At 36.4% G+C, this 14,734-nt stretch overlaps 1 protein-coding gene across 6 annotated transcripts in view; it reads right to left on the reverse strand.

Moving 5' to 3' along the window:
* Positions 1-14,734, reverse strand: part of evi5b (ecotropic viral integration site 5b) — a 39,306-nt gene that overhangs the window by 20,335 nt on the left and 4,237 nt on the right. For 4 of the 6 annotated variants that reach the window (XM_043242771.1, XM_043242768.1, XM_043242769.1 and 1 more), the window contains exons 2-3: positions 7,479-7,705; positions 417-606 (exon numbers count right to left, since the gene is read on the reverse strand). In XM_043242771.1, the coding sequence (XP_043098706.1) occupies positions 417-606; positions 7,479-7,705 (417 nt within the window). Of the gene's footprint in view, positions 1-416; positions 607-3,366; positions 3,520-7,478; positions 7,706-9,295; positions 9,524-14,734 lie in introns of those variants that run through there. The other 2 variants (XM_043242770.1, XM_043242773.1) reach the window with 2 other exon arrangements.

Below are 14,734 nucleotides of genomic sequence, written 5' to 3' on the forward strand. Positions count from 1 at the left end.
ATTTAAATATAAACATCAGGAATGCTACTTTATATCAATCGTTACACTAAACAAGCCTTTCTCTCTTGAAACCAACCTTCTAGTTATTTCTATCCGTTTCTTTAGTCAGCAATGGTTTTCTTATTTTATGAACACAGTAGCACCACCAATAAATCACTCACATATTTAAACTGGAATGTATGTTTTATGACCTTTTTTGTAATGTGTTTCACTGCCTCATAACAGCAATAAATCTGTAGCTGTGTGCAGTATATTTCATGTTGATGTAGCTTTGCTCTAAATGCCAATAAAATGTTTTTTTTCTACAGTGTACTGTTGTGATTAAATTTAAAAAATGATATCTGAAAACCCTTATGTTTAGGGTTTTAGGGTTTATATTTGCCTAAGAGTGCTGAACGTACAGTCTATCTGCTTACCTTTAGTTGTTTTTCCTTCTTCTTCCGCACATCTTCCCACTCATTGACGATGCGTCCCCACAGGATCCATGAATCCTCCTCCAAGTGTGACAAGTTGGAGGAGGCTGATGAACTAGATACCAGTGAGGAGCCACTGTTCCTTCTCGAGCCATTCACAGACCGTAAAGACTTACTGTCCGTCTCCAATAACCTTTGAAAAACAACCAGGGCAGAGAACAGTTATTACATTCGTGTGTGAATGTTACAGTTTACTGAAAAGTAAATCATTTATTGTGTTATACAGGTAATGTTAAATTAAATGGACATCTTTCCTCAATGGACATCTTCAAGTGTAAGACTTGGGATAAGCTAGTTCACCCAAAAATGTAAATTCTGTCATTAATAACTCCTCATGTCTTGCGGGTTTGGGATGATATGAGAGCAACTAATTAATGACAAATTTCATTTTTGGGTGATCTACCCCTTTAAGGATTTTTTAAGAATGTTGTGTAGTTGAGCTTAGAGTGCAAAAATAATGATTAATAATTAATTGTATTATTTCTTTTTTGTTTTGTACAATGTTAAAAGCAGTCTATTTTGCACTGGTCCCGGAATTCATTCAATTATTATTAATAGTATTACTTTAGATAAATTATCAAATAAAAGATACATTTGAAATATTTTAATACAAAACTAATTTCCATCAAAAAGATTACCAAGGCATAAAAATGTAATTAATTCCAGCTCCGAAAAGAACTACAGTTTAAGGTAGAAGTTGTGTTTCCTTAAAGGAAGTTTTGGTGTACAGATGGAGCAGCGATAAGAGGAGCCATCACGTTAAATAACACAATAACAGTCACACAACGTTGTTCACGTCAGCGCTTCATCCAGTTTCAGAGAAGTCGTCCAAGTTGATAATCCGTGAACTGACTGTGAACAGGTTTTTGTGGCAGACTTCCATCCATTCTACGGAGAAACAGTAGTGATGTCACAGCTGGCAACTAGCGGCACGGACATGTTCCTGTAGACTTTACGTTGTATTTTGGGCAGCCACGGAGAAAACGTTGGGTGGCATGTCTATTCCAGATATTAACACAGTTCTAAGCAACACACCATTCAGAGAACGGCATTAGAGCTATTTAGAGAAGTCAAGTATTTAGAATTAACAACTGAATATTGTTATGAAACAGGGGATGTTTGCCAAATGAGTGTGCTAGCTTGGGAATGCTTGGCAGACAGCTATAAATGGAAAAGCCAATTTAAGACTGCCCAACTTATCTTATGAAAAATCAACAGGACGATAAAATCTAAAAAGCCTATCCAAAAGAAACTGACTAAATCTTCCTGCCACTTCCAGCTAAATATAAACCGCTTCAAAATAAAGTTGAAAAATGCTATTACATAGGGTTTAAAAATAAATAAATAAAACCCTATCCCTTTCTGACTGCGAGCGACAGTGTGGAAGCGCCCGTCATTGTGAACCTGACCCCGGATCAGCTGGAAAACAAGCAGACAATGCTCAGGAGTAACCTCAACATTTAAGAGCTGACAGCACAGACACAAAGCCATGGAAACCTGATCTCGGAAAAAGAGAGGGGCCCCGGTTCTCTAATGGCAGTGCTAGGTGACGTCACGACCAAGGCTCTGAGACTGGATCCAGTTACAGCCGCTTTTGGGTCATGCAAGGGGGGCCACGGTTGTTAAGGGTGAAAGGCAGTGAGAGAGAGTCATGGAGTTCACAGCTGAGGGGTTGTGATGCTGAATGAGTTACTGGTGGTAGGTGGGCAGAAAGGAAAAAAGAGAGACTGCCCTGCTGGGACACTTTCGCTCTCTGTTTTTCTCAGACTACTGAACTTAAATCCTCGAAAATGGATCTTTTTCAATCCAATTTTTGTTAGAAGAACACCCTAAACTGCATTCTTAACTTTAAATTCCAGTCGTGAATTGCATCGGGATACATGAGAATGTAATCCAGCTGGATGTGGCTGTATTAGTCACCACTAAAATCATGAAGCAACAGGTTATTCTAACCAGTATCAAAGTAAGACTAACAACACTAAAGGGGCGAAACAAAAGATTACTGAAAGGAAACCTTAAAGCACCTTAAATATAAATGAATACTTCTGTTATCATTTACTCACTATAATGCTGTTCCAAACTTGTACGTATGTGGTGTTTGAATTGTGACAATTTTCAAATTATCTTTTATGTTCCAGAGAAGCAAAAACAGGTTTGGACCAATATGAATGAGTGATTTGAGCAATTTATATTTTTCTGAATTATGAAATGCATAATCGACTACCTCCATTACTCTCCTACTTTGGGGTAAAGCTTTCCTCTTTGGTATGTGGGCACAAACAAAGGGCCAGGTTGGGCTGCAAAAGCCCTAAATAGCCAAATCCTAAAATTTATAGAAACCTTTTTAATGTAATCTTGTGGTTCTTTGTCCTAAACCTGGTCGTAATACCACACTGCAGCCCAGAAGCAAACCTTTATCTAGATGATATTTACTCAAAGGACAGAAAGGTTGGGAAATAACATCCACTCACAAGCCACGGTACAGAAATTAGTATGTACTGTAGGCTTAACCTAAGCTATCTGATCAATTTAGTAAGCATTGAGACCATTTGCATTGCAAACGTTGCTTCTGTGTTAATGATTCATTGCTGGTTAAAGTGCAAAGTGAATTGGTGTACAGGAAACAAACACTGCTCATTCCTCCAAAAAAATACTAAATAAAATAATCATTTCACTTTGTAAAAGCAGACAGAGAGCCGAATAGATTGTTCCCTGAATGAATAATAAAACTAAAAAACTAAAAACAGAAACAAACAAACTGAAAAAAAGACCGTGGCAGTGAAAAAGACAGCATTAATAAAAATGGGTAAGAGGCAGTGAATCACAGCTCCACCGCATCTGCTGTGTTGTGCGATAGAGAATTGATCAAAGGTATTACTGTGAAGCTGCTCACCACGGGAAGCTCATTCTGCAATCCACATGTCGTTCCCCGGATTTCTCCAAGTAATCCCAAATGTATGTCGGTGAGAACTGAAACAACCCGATTCTCTCTCACACACTCTTGCTGTCTGAGTCTCACCCCACTCTCTTTCTCTCTCTGAGCCCGCATAAACACACACACACACACAAACAATGCTTATCTAAAGTGCAAAGGCCCTCGACCTGTGCAGCAACACAGCAAAACACTGGTGGAGTTCAAAACACGCGGGGGTTGGATTATTGAATTTTATTTCTTACCAGCAATCAAACTTTTTTTTTTTTTTGCATTAAAACGATAGAATTAATTTCACAGTCTTGCTAATTCACTTCTAGGTCGTTGGTAGAATCACAGTTTCCCTGTGAAAGTAATTTGTTACAATCACATCACATTGTGATGTTTTTTTTTTATAAACTAAAATCCCTTGTAAATCTCATTTGGGTCTTGATCACATACACTACCAAGTCAAAACAGTTTAACATTGCCTAATTATTATAATTAGTATTTATTTTTTTTAATAAATGCTGTTCTTTTTTAACTTTAATATTCAAAAGAACACTGACAATACTGTATCACAAAATGCACAGCTTTTTTATTATTAATAATAATAATAAAAGGAAATTAATCTTTAGCACTTGAACAGCATGTTAAAAGGGTTTCTGGAGGATCGTGGGACACTAAAAACAGGATTAATAGCTGCTAAAAAAAAATCTGCTTTACCATCAGAGTAGAAAAAATTAAGTATTTTAAAAGTCATTTTATATTGTAACACTTCTTAACAAGTTATTCATTTTATTGTATTTTCGAACAAATAAATGAGGATAAAAGACCTCTTTTGAAAACATCAGGGGGTTTTTTATGCTAGTGTAAAATAGACCTGGGTATCAGCAACCTCACATGCATTATGATACATGCTGCAATCCAAAAAAAACCCTGAATTTCCTTTGAAAATCTGCCATATGAAAAATGCGTCTGAGTATGTCAGCAAGACACAAGTGAATCTGAAATATCTATCTGCCTTGCTGTTTACTATTTAGTTATTTTGAGCACAGCGTCTTATACATAGCCTAGACTTTACTAGGGGAACGTTGGTTAGGATTAGCTGCTTCTTTAATTAACTAAACCATAAAAAAACATGAAAATTAATAAATCAGTAATAAAAAGAATTATAAATACATGTCAGTGTAATACTGTGATTTCTGATTGTACTGACAGCCCTAGCTTACGAATTCATCAGCGGTACTTGATACCCCACTTCTGCAGTGGCAAGACAAGCCCATATGGCCACATGTGAAGAATCAGAGCTCCAAACACTGCTGCCCTACTTTCCATGCTGCAGAGAAAACTCTGTGTGGGTGTTGCACTCGCCCAAACGGATCGCTCTGATTCCGTTCTAATACCGAAACCAGCCTGTGATACCAGAAACAGTGAGATGAAAGCAACCTATTCGTTAATTAATGAGGAAAGGGGTGGGGCTCTTGATCTACCAACACTAATTCAAATGAATGCTCACGAAAAGGTCAACATGCCTATTAACAGCTTAAAACAGGCAGGAAATCAGTTACAGGCGCTGATAAGGTTTTCCTATGTGAAACCAGGAAGGAAAAAGCCTTATTTTATCACCAATTCTTCTTCCTGGTTTCTAATGCGGCAATTGAAATGAATTCGGCTTAATTAAAAAGGTCTTCCAAAGCAAGCACGGTTTAAATGTCTCTGCTCTGCTTTGCTATCATGTGAGCATTATGACAATGCTGAGGCTTGTGTCGACTCGAGAGGAGACACGCTCTCTGACATGTGCCGGGCAGCATTACACTAATGGCATGAGCACTGTGGGAGACAGCAGGTGATAGGGCATTGTTAGTCATCTCTGGGACCAGATGTAGTCTCCAGCTGTCCTGATCAAGGCTAAGGTCAGAGGTCAGCATGCCTGAGCTCCCACTCTGCTATTTAGTAAAGCTCACAGGTCAAACTGGGTTAACACAGTAAACATAGTAAAAGATAAAAAAAAAAAAATAAAAAAAAAAAAAAAAAAAAAGAACAAATTAGCAACAACATTTGATCATTTAAACTGCAAAACAAATGTGAAGTACTTGTATAATATTTTAATAATATTATCAGTTAATAAATAATGCAATAAATAAGCTAACAATCCGGCTTTTCCATACAATTGCCATAATAATTTTCTTTTTTTTTTAATTGATATTGCTCTAAAACAAAGTTTGGGGTCACCAAATAAATACTTTAATTTAGCAAGGACAATAAATTGGTCAAGACTTTAATACTAATACAAAATGTGTATTTCAAATAAATGTTAATTTCATCATTCTGTTTAAAGAATTCTGAAAAAGAAAAAACAACAACTTGATTTATGATTTCTGAAGGATCATGTGACATTGAGAAACGGAGCAATCACTGCAGAAGATTCTGGTTTACCACCGCATGAATAAAATTACTTGTTCAGCTATTTTAAAACTGTATTAATACAAAATATTACTGTTTTACTATATGCACGCATAAGGTCAGAAAATCAACCCTGGTCCGACTTTTTTTTTTTAAATGACAGACAAATATTTCAGAGGTAGTGTAGATACTTGACTGACAACACCAGGTTGGTATTTATTATGTAATGTGCAAAAATGTCAGCCATTTATGATTCCTTTTGCAAAGACCTTTCGTAAGCAAAACCTTCATACAAAAATGTTAAAACAAAAATTAACCAACCCCACACTTTTGAGCAGTAGTGAGAAAGGAGTATTTGGATCGGTTTGCATCGCTAGCAGGATTAATCAACCACAAACAACCTGGAGCAAATTCACTATGTTCATAACACAACTATGTGCGAGCAGCTCTCACGGTTGCTATCGTGTCAACAAGTGAGAAGGTTGTGGAGTACAGGAGAACTGAAACTGACAGACAGCTCTACAGACCATCATCTCCAGCAGGTTCTATATTCGGAAAAGTACTGTGCTATCATTTGTCTGAGAACACAACACAGCCACCCCAGCAAAGGCTTCTCGGTGTTAACATCATGTCGGTGCTCTTGACATATCACTGTTTGTACAAGAGAGCAGGCTAAATTTGGACCACACCAGAAGAGAAGCCGGCCCAGACTAGACCTCCTCAACACATGGATGTTCAAACTTTAAAACGAAAAGTCCAGTGTTTTCCCTGCCGCCAAGTAACACACTTCGGTTCTTCTTTGTAAATATTAAGCCACAAAAATGTATTTACATACAAAATAAATAATTTTAAAATAGTAAGGTTAGTAAAATCGTAAAGCTATTAAAAAATATAAATTCCATGTGTCTCCGTGTGAATGAATGGTGCAGATGCGCGTGAATGCTTCCACGGATATTAACATCTGCTTTCTCACTATACGACATAAATACACCAACATCTCCATAGCTGCTTTGAGCATCACTTCACGAGCATATCCTCATGTCATACACACACACACACACACACACACACACACACACACACACAAAAGGTATTCAAGGCAACCCTTCTAAATAAAAGCTTGTTTATAAATTGTCACATTAAATCCCATTTATTCTCAAACACACACACACACGATAGGGTCCTAAGCATATTTTGTTTTTAATACATTTTATTGAAATAAAGTTTCATTATATTTTTGGTATGTCTTACTAAAAGCTGAAAATCTAGGGGTCTGAAGGCCAAACAACAAAAACATTTCCTTTATGAAAAAAAGAAGAAAAAAAAAACAATTCTAGACGTTTATAACTTCCTGCTATTCAGCATTAAAAGAATGCTGAAACCTATAATGCAATAAAGAAACTAAACTAAATTCAACTAAAATGACCTTAAATCAAATGAAAGACTCATCCTAAAAGGAAGTATGCAGGTAATAATTTAAAGATAATTTAAAACAACAACAACAAACATTTATTTGTTTATGCCACTCATCTGCAACATAGATGGTATAATATTCAATTTGCAAGGCCATGTGACCAAATGGTGCTCCAAAATACTTCTGGGATAATTGTTGAAGTGTTGTGCTTTGGCAAACACTAAGAATGAATTGAAAGAACTCCTCCAGATGACACAGGGTGAAGAACTCGTACCTGTTCTGCTCCTCTAGTTTGGCCAGCAGCTCCACATCATCCGGGCTGAGCTGGGTCGGGGAGGCTGAGGAGGGCGAGGACAGCGAGGCCGTGGATGAAGCCACAGTGGTGTGCAGCGACGAGGGGGTGGCCACCTGACTAGCCATCTGACTCACCGTGAGCGACACTGAGTTCTTCACCCATGAAAGAGTCGAACTCAGCTTGCCTGCTACCTTGTCTGTCGCCACCTTTGGAAAAATTAAATAAACGTGTTTAATAGGAAAAAAAAATTAAAAAGTCTGGATTTTATTAACTGAAGACAAGTTAATGTGTTGTCAAACAAATATAAAAAAAGTAATAATATTTTAAATGATCATTGTGTGTTATAGATATTTTTTAATTTTATTTTTAATTGATTCTAACACCTAATGCAATAACATTGAACACATTATGTAAATGTATTTATTTATTCATGATTAAATGCCATGCCAGCAACATTGGCTATATTTATGGCAAGATAAGACAACTAAGACAACATTAACAAATACATAACTATTTTTAAAATTTATAGTTATAAAAAAAATAAACAAGCATAAATATGCACTACAAATATCAAGAAAAAAATAAGGACAGTAATCTGAAAGACTCATAAATGTATGACAAATTTTAAAATAATCCCAGGAGAATTATTTTTGAAAATGTCAAATCAATACATTTTCCAAATAAAAAAAAAAAGTTGCCTATCATTGTTTAAGCTTGGGCATTCAATTCAAATATGTTCACACTCAATGTTCCCCACATCTTTCACAGACTGGTTTCTCTTCACCTTTTAAAAGACTAGAATGAGTGAGTCTTGTATGACCTATTCCATTTTTATGTATGTAAGCTACATAAATGTTATATACAACAACAATGACATTAAAACGCAAATAAACTCTGAGACCAATTGTTGAATAAAATGCTTTAGGAAATAAAGAAAAGTCAATAATAGAAGTTTGGAAAGACATGAGGGCAAGCAAATCACGACAAAATTTACATTTATGGGTGAAATAAGCCAATAAGAACTTGTGAACATGCTTGCTGGTATCTTGGTAATATTACACCTTCTATTCCAGACATCCAAAGAAATACAGAGATGTGCGTTTTTGGTTTTTTTTTTACAAATATTTACATATTTTGTAGGTATGAAACTGCCAAATGCAGATGCTCTTCGCCTGGCACAGTGGTGTGTGACCTCCAAGACATGTCAGACTGACATTTTTAGGATATAGGATATAGGATAACAGATGCAGCAATTGTAAGATAAAATGTATCAAATGAAAACCTCCCTACCACTAAAAACAATTATTACTTGTCTCTGACTAAACAAGGCCACCTTCCTCATTCAATGAAAAGCACGCTACGTCAACACAGGAAAGAAAACTCTTTTTGCGATGCCATTTTATAGGCTCTTTAAACGGTTTAAACACACATTTCTTATAGCTACATAATGAAAATGGTTTACTAGGTCATTAGGTAGGTGTGTTCACCATACATTGGAAACTGATGCCATTTGTCATTCTATATTTCAAATATGACCTCTAGAAGGTCTGGACCGAAGGAATGTTTGAGGTCGTTGTGTACTTTCCACTGGAACGACAGTAGTACAAACACTGACTCACACAAACTGATTCACACTGTACAAAAGACATCAAACAGGCCACAAAAAAACCCAAAACTGTGAACTGACAATACAGAAAACCTCAAGACAACTGGGAAGAGCATGCCAGAACACGGTAACATTAGAAAGCCAAGAACTCTCCTCCATCTAGGATTTCCCTGGTGTACTTTGCTCTTACCTGAAGAAAGATGTCAGCCTAACTGAGGTCCTCGTTAATTCCATAAACAAATCCACAAAGAAATAAAGTAAATCACAAGAGTCTTCCGTCTTCAAACACCATCAGCAGCTTTGCAAATTCCAAAAGTCACACTGCCGTGGTAGGTGTCACCTGGGGTCAAAGTGCTCATGTAGAAGACACTGAGGCAGCTGTAAAGCAGACAGAACCTATAAGCTTCTGCTTTCCCTTTTACAACTAATTCATGCCTTGGAATTCACCCTACAGAGAAAAAAAAAAATCCTTTTCCTGCAAAATGTCTGTGACGTCTGAGCTCACCGCACTGAGCTTCACGACATAAGTGAGCTGTAATGATAAACCCAGGGGAAGTGTACCTCTGCACAACAAAGCAGGTTTCTCATTTGCATGCGGCACTTCTCTGAATCCTCTACAAGACAGATCACGTTTCCTCTTGCGATCTCCATTTCTGACAAATTATGACCACATGCCTATGCACGGCTTCTGTGGTTTAACAAACCACCAAAATTTTATCGTATTCCCCCAGCAAAATGCCTAGAAATGACTCAAAGTCGTCAAGGTTGGAAACACCCTTTCTTAGATAGCATTACAGTCAGAAGAGTGACACAGAAAGGAGGCGGGGCATAAGCAAGAATGCCAGAACAAAGTGCAGTAACAAATGAAGGAAGGACAGGGGTGTATGAAATTAACGCAATTCATAAATGCACAACTACATACATGTAAAAAAATTTACAACATATGACAAAATACGCCATGTGAGACCCTGGACCACAAAACCAGTCTTAGGTTGCTAGAGTATTTTATTAGCAATAGTCAAAATACCACAAAATTATTGTAGCGTTTTCCTTTTATGCCAAAAACCATTATGACATTAAGTAAAGATTATGTTCCATGAAGATATTTTGTAAATGTCCCACTGTAAATATATTAACTTCATACATATAGAACTTAACACATTTTCAAATAGTTTTTGGCTTTTTGACTGGTTTTGTGGTCTAGGGTCACATTTTTTATTTTGTTCTATTTAATTAGATTTCATTTAGAGAGAGTGTGTGTGTGTTATTTCAGCCTTTCAATTTAAAAGTTTCACATTTCTCAATTCAATGTTGTACTTAATGTTTCTTAAACATTACCTAAGCATTTTATTAGCAATCTCTCAGTGGAAACTGAATAAAGTTGTTATTTATAAGATTTGTTTTCTTAGTCTAATACTTACGCCTCGAAAAATTACGGTGGAACCACTGATGCCACAGACTATTTTAACCATTTCCTTGTTAAACTTCTAGGCCTGGAAACACTTCAGTTGGGTTGCTGTCTAAGCAGGGTCAGCACTCGGATTTCATCAAGAAACATCTGTGTTCTGAATATGATTGAAGACCTTACAGGTTTGGAATGACATGTGGGTGAGTAATTCAATGACACAATTTTCATTTTTGGGTGAACTATCACTTTAATAATAATAATAATAATAATAATAATAATAATAATACTAAACATGAATTACAACTTTTATCATGCAAGTTAAAATCTCATAAGCCACATGCCTCATCCTCACATTGTGTACCAAACAGAAATGGGCAGTTTGTCTGAGATCTGCGTCACCAATTATGGCACCAGCTGTACTGCTTTCGCACAGCTGTTAACCGTTTCTGCGCTTTAGAAGCTGCACACATATGCAAATACAATCTGCCTTGCTTCATAAACCGAAATCATATTTTAGAACCCTCTCTGGCCCTGCTGATCTACCCATGAGCACATTATATATCAAGCAACACATCTAAGGATAAGGAAATAAACTCAATCTTATCACATCACAGACTGTATCGTTCTATCAGCTGTGGTACATGTCTGACAGGCAGAGTACGCTGCCACTGTCAGTCAATGCTGTAAGTAAAGAAAATATAATTTGGGTAAGCCTGACTTAGCCTCTCAAGAGGAGAGCCTTTTCATACACTGAGAGAAGAAGAGTAACTAGGAAACAGAACAATATCACTTCCTCTGTTCTGGCCTTCTAAATGATTCATGCAGAGTTTCTAGGCTGGGTTTGCCTCTTCTAACTGTTAAATACAAAGACACAAATAGGTACATGAAAGGCAAGACCAGCACATATTCAATATCTGTGTGCCACAGACATGAAAATTACCGTTTTCAGAAACTAAATCATCTGACATGACAAGACGTTGGATAAAAACAGAACTTGAAACCTGTGCAGTCTTGCGTAATCTACATACGGCAGAAGGAAACAACTTTTAGATGATTAATTTTAAAAAAGTATTGCAAGTAACACCTTTTTAAAGTGAGGGCAAACATAAAAATTATATACTTTATTTCAGAACTAGCCTATAAAATAGTAAAGTGAATGAGTAATTAATACAGAATGAGTAGCTAACCAGAAAAAATATAATTTATTTATTTATTTTTTATTATTATTGAATTTTTTTTTTCATAAACCAATAGCTTTAAGTTAGAAAATATCGAAACATAACAGCCTCCATAAAAATTAAGATAAAAACAGTGTTAATATTAAGGAATTTACTGTATTTATATTTTATAGGTGTTTAACCCGTATTTTGAATTACACATTCATTTGTAGTTTTAGGGTTAAAAGGAAATGTCGGTAATTACATACTATATTTAAATACTATTTTAACAGTAATTTCATCACGTGTTGTCAAGTATGTCCAATCATTTTCACAATAATGTGATCCTTCTTTTTTTCTCTGCACTGGACAAAGAAAGGGGTATATTTCTTGGACAAAAACACATTAATTCCTGATGCAAGTTGCTGTTGTGAGTGACCTCCACCTGACAGTGACATACTGGTCAATAAAAGCCCCTGACAGTCAAACCTCAGCTCGTTCTGGAAGGAGAACAAGAAAATGATGTGCATGCACTTTCTATCCGCACTGCTGGAGGTTCAGGAGAAGGAAAAAAAACAGACTACATGGACTTCTGAACATGCTGAAGTCAACACAATGTTTTCCAGCAACCCATTAACTGGCCAGAGATACAAATGCAGAGTGAGAGCCAGAGAAGAGAGTGTTCATTAAAAGCAGAAAGCAAATAACAATAACGGAGTCCGTCATTACGTCAAGCGGAGTAGAAACCTGCAGACATGCATGCTGGCAGAGATCCTGTGCTGCACAGCAAAACAGGAAACAGCAGCTACAGATGACCACCGTTTGTGGTGCTATGACCCTGCGCTGACCCAACACACAGAGCGATTCTCTACAGCTCCACAGAAAAGATTTTGATTGCAAAATGTATCTAGTTTAAATTTAAAAAGAGAGAGAGAGAGAGATGTCTGAAGTGTTAATGAATAGAGACTTGGGTCAGACATGACTTGATAACGCATCAAAGTTAAAAATCCCTGCAACATTCAACACTAATGTTTTCTTTAGGCGGTCCTTGTAACCTACAACGTCGTCCTGATTATTTCTGTCATTATCTACCCTCATGATATCTCGGGTCACAAACAACCACATTGGTCAAGCTCCAAAAAAGCAATAAAGTCCTTGACGTAACCTTGGCACTACATTCAAAGTGATCTGAAGTTTTAAAATAGTTTTGTTGGAAAAAAACACTAAGTAGCCTAGTTATTAACAGAACCTTTCCCTTTTGTGCATCCCTTGTTGTGACGTGCAATCAGATTCAAGCCTTTCAGGGTTTTACATAATTCATACAAAAGATTTGCGAGATGTTTTTTTATTTCTGGCGTTTCTCCAGATTCTTCATATGTTGTTCTTTTCCGTTTCATGGAAAAGAGTAACAGCATATAGATTCAATGACGTAAGGGTGAATAAATAATAATAGTTTTGGTTTTGGGATTAAATATTGCTTTAAAAGCAATAGAAAAAAGTCAAAGTGCAGGTCCAAGCTCCCTCTCTGTGAGTGAAGAGAAAGCTGTGAATCTGATTCCCTGTTAATTTTTTAAACCCAGCAAGCAGGAGGCGGTCATGTCTCTGGCTTAAGCTCGGTGGCCTCCACTGTTTGTTATGGATTCTGCTTCAGCTGTCCAAATAGTCCACAGGAGAGCCAACCTGCTGCCCTAACAACACATATCAGTATAGAGACAGCTTTAAGAAAACAACCGACAAACGCAGCATGGGCTTATTTTGGAAAACAGCTATTTATCATTTTCAACACCTGTTTACTACAAGGAATGTAGTATTGCTTTAAAACAAGGGACACATTTAGTCATTTTGCAAAAGGCAAATTCAATCCACAAGCTTGGGTTATGTTACAATACACTGGAAGTCCACCAAGAGGTTTTTTTTCCCCACAGTAACCAATTTCAGATTCACTCTTATTAACATTAATTCAAGTTCAAACTTATTAAGTTTCTAATGAAGCAGTCTTTATGATTTTTCTGAGGACAAAATAATGTACCAGTGGATTCCTAAATCTGCAACAAGCTTTAAAAGGCAGTCCCAGCATTACCAATAGTTTGAAGATATTAATTATTAGCCAGATTAAAAAAAACAACAACCATACATTATTTTACTTAACCTGTTGTCTTTATTATTTTATGCGATTTTGAATGAGTCATAAATAATCTATTATATTTCTAGTTTATTATTATTATATTATACTTTATTGTTATACTTTATCCTCAAATGAATGCTAACAGCATCAGCATCGCGTGAATATGAGTATAGTGTGTGTTAGCATGTAGATTCATTATTTAGTGAAATCTACATTTGTGCACAGTCTAATCTGTCATTAGAATTAAATAAGATATTCTTTAAATCTCAAAAAGCAAACTGAACTCGTTGTCTTAAAAATACAAATCTTGCGTAATCCCAGGCTATCTGTAATCAGAAGCACGTTTAAAACTGCAATATAATTTAATTTCATTCACATGTGCTTCATATAATCCTTTCTGGATTACAAAATGATTTTTTGGCATAATTATTTCGGCTGCTGTGAGAATAGGCTCAAATTAATCAATGAACAACAGCAGGATCCTCATGCAAATGAGACAAGTCGAGACTCAGTCTTTATGTTAACAGACGTGACGTAATAACAGACTGATCCTGTGCCGCTCAAATTAGAAAATGTTATTATAAGATAGCTAACCGTTATGAACCGGGTTGAAGGCAATAGTTTTGAACTCTGGCCGGTTATGCATTTTGGATCATTAAGGAAATAAATATTATTGTATATTATAAATTATTTATATAGTGTTTCTGCTGCTCATCTGAAACGTGTGTGTACTGAACGTAGTCACGTCATCTGTGACAGAACGCTACCGTCACTAACTACGGCGGAAAGCGTCTGACTTGACAGCTCCATTTTCTGAAAGCAGCTCCATTTGTTGACCGCCGTCTGTAGCCATGCTTGAAATAGAACATACCTATTGTAACGGTATTAGAAGAAGCTCGCTCTGGGCATGTGACCAAAAGCATGAAACCTACTGGTTGG

This window comes from Puntigrus tetrazona, chromosome 6 (assembly GCF_018831695.1).
Source record: "Puntigrus tetrazona isolate hp1 chromosome 6, ASM1883169v1, whole genome shotgun sequence".
Taxonomy (NCBI): domain Eukaryota; kingdom Metazoa; phylum Chordata; class Actinopteri; order Cypriniformes; family Cyprinidae; genus Puntigrus; species Puntigrus tetrazona.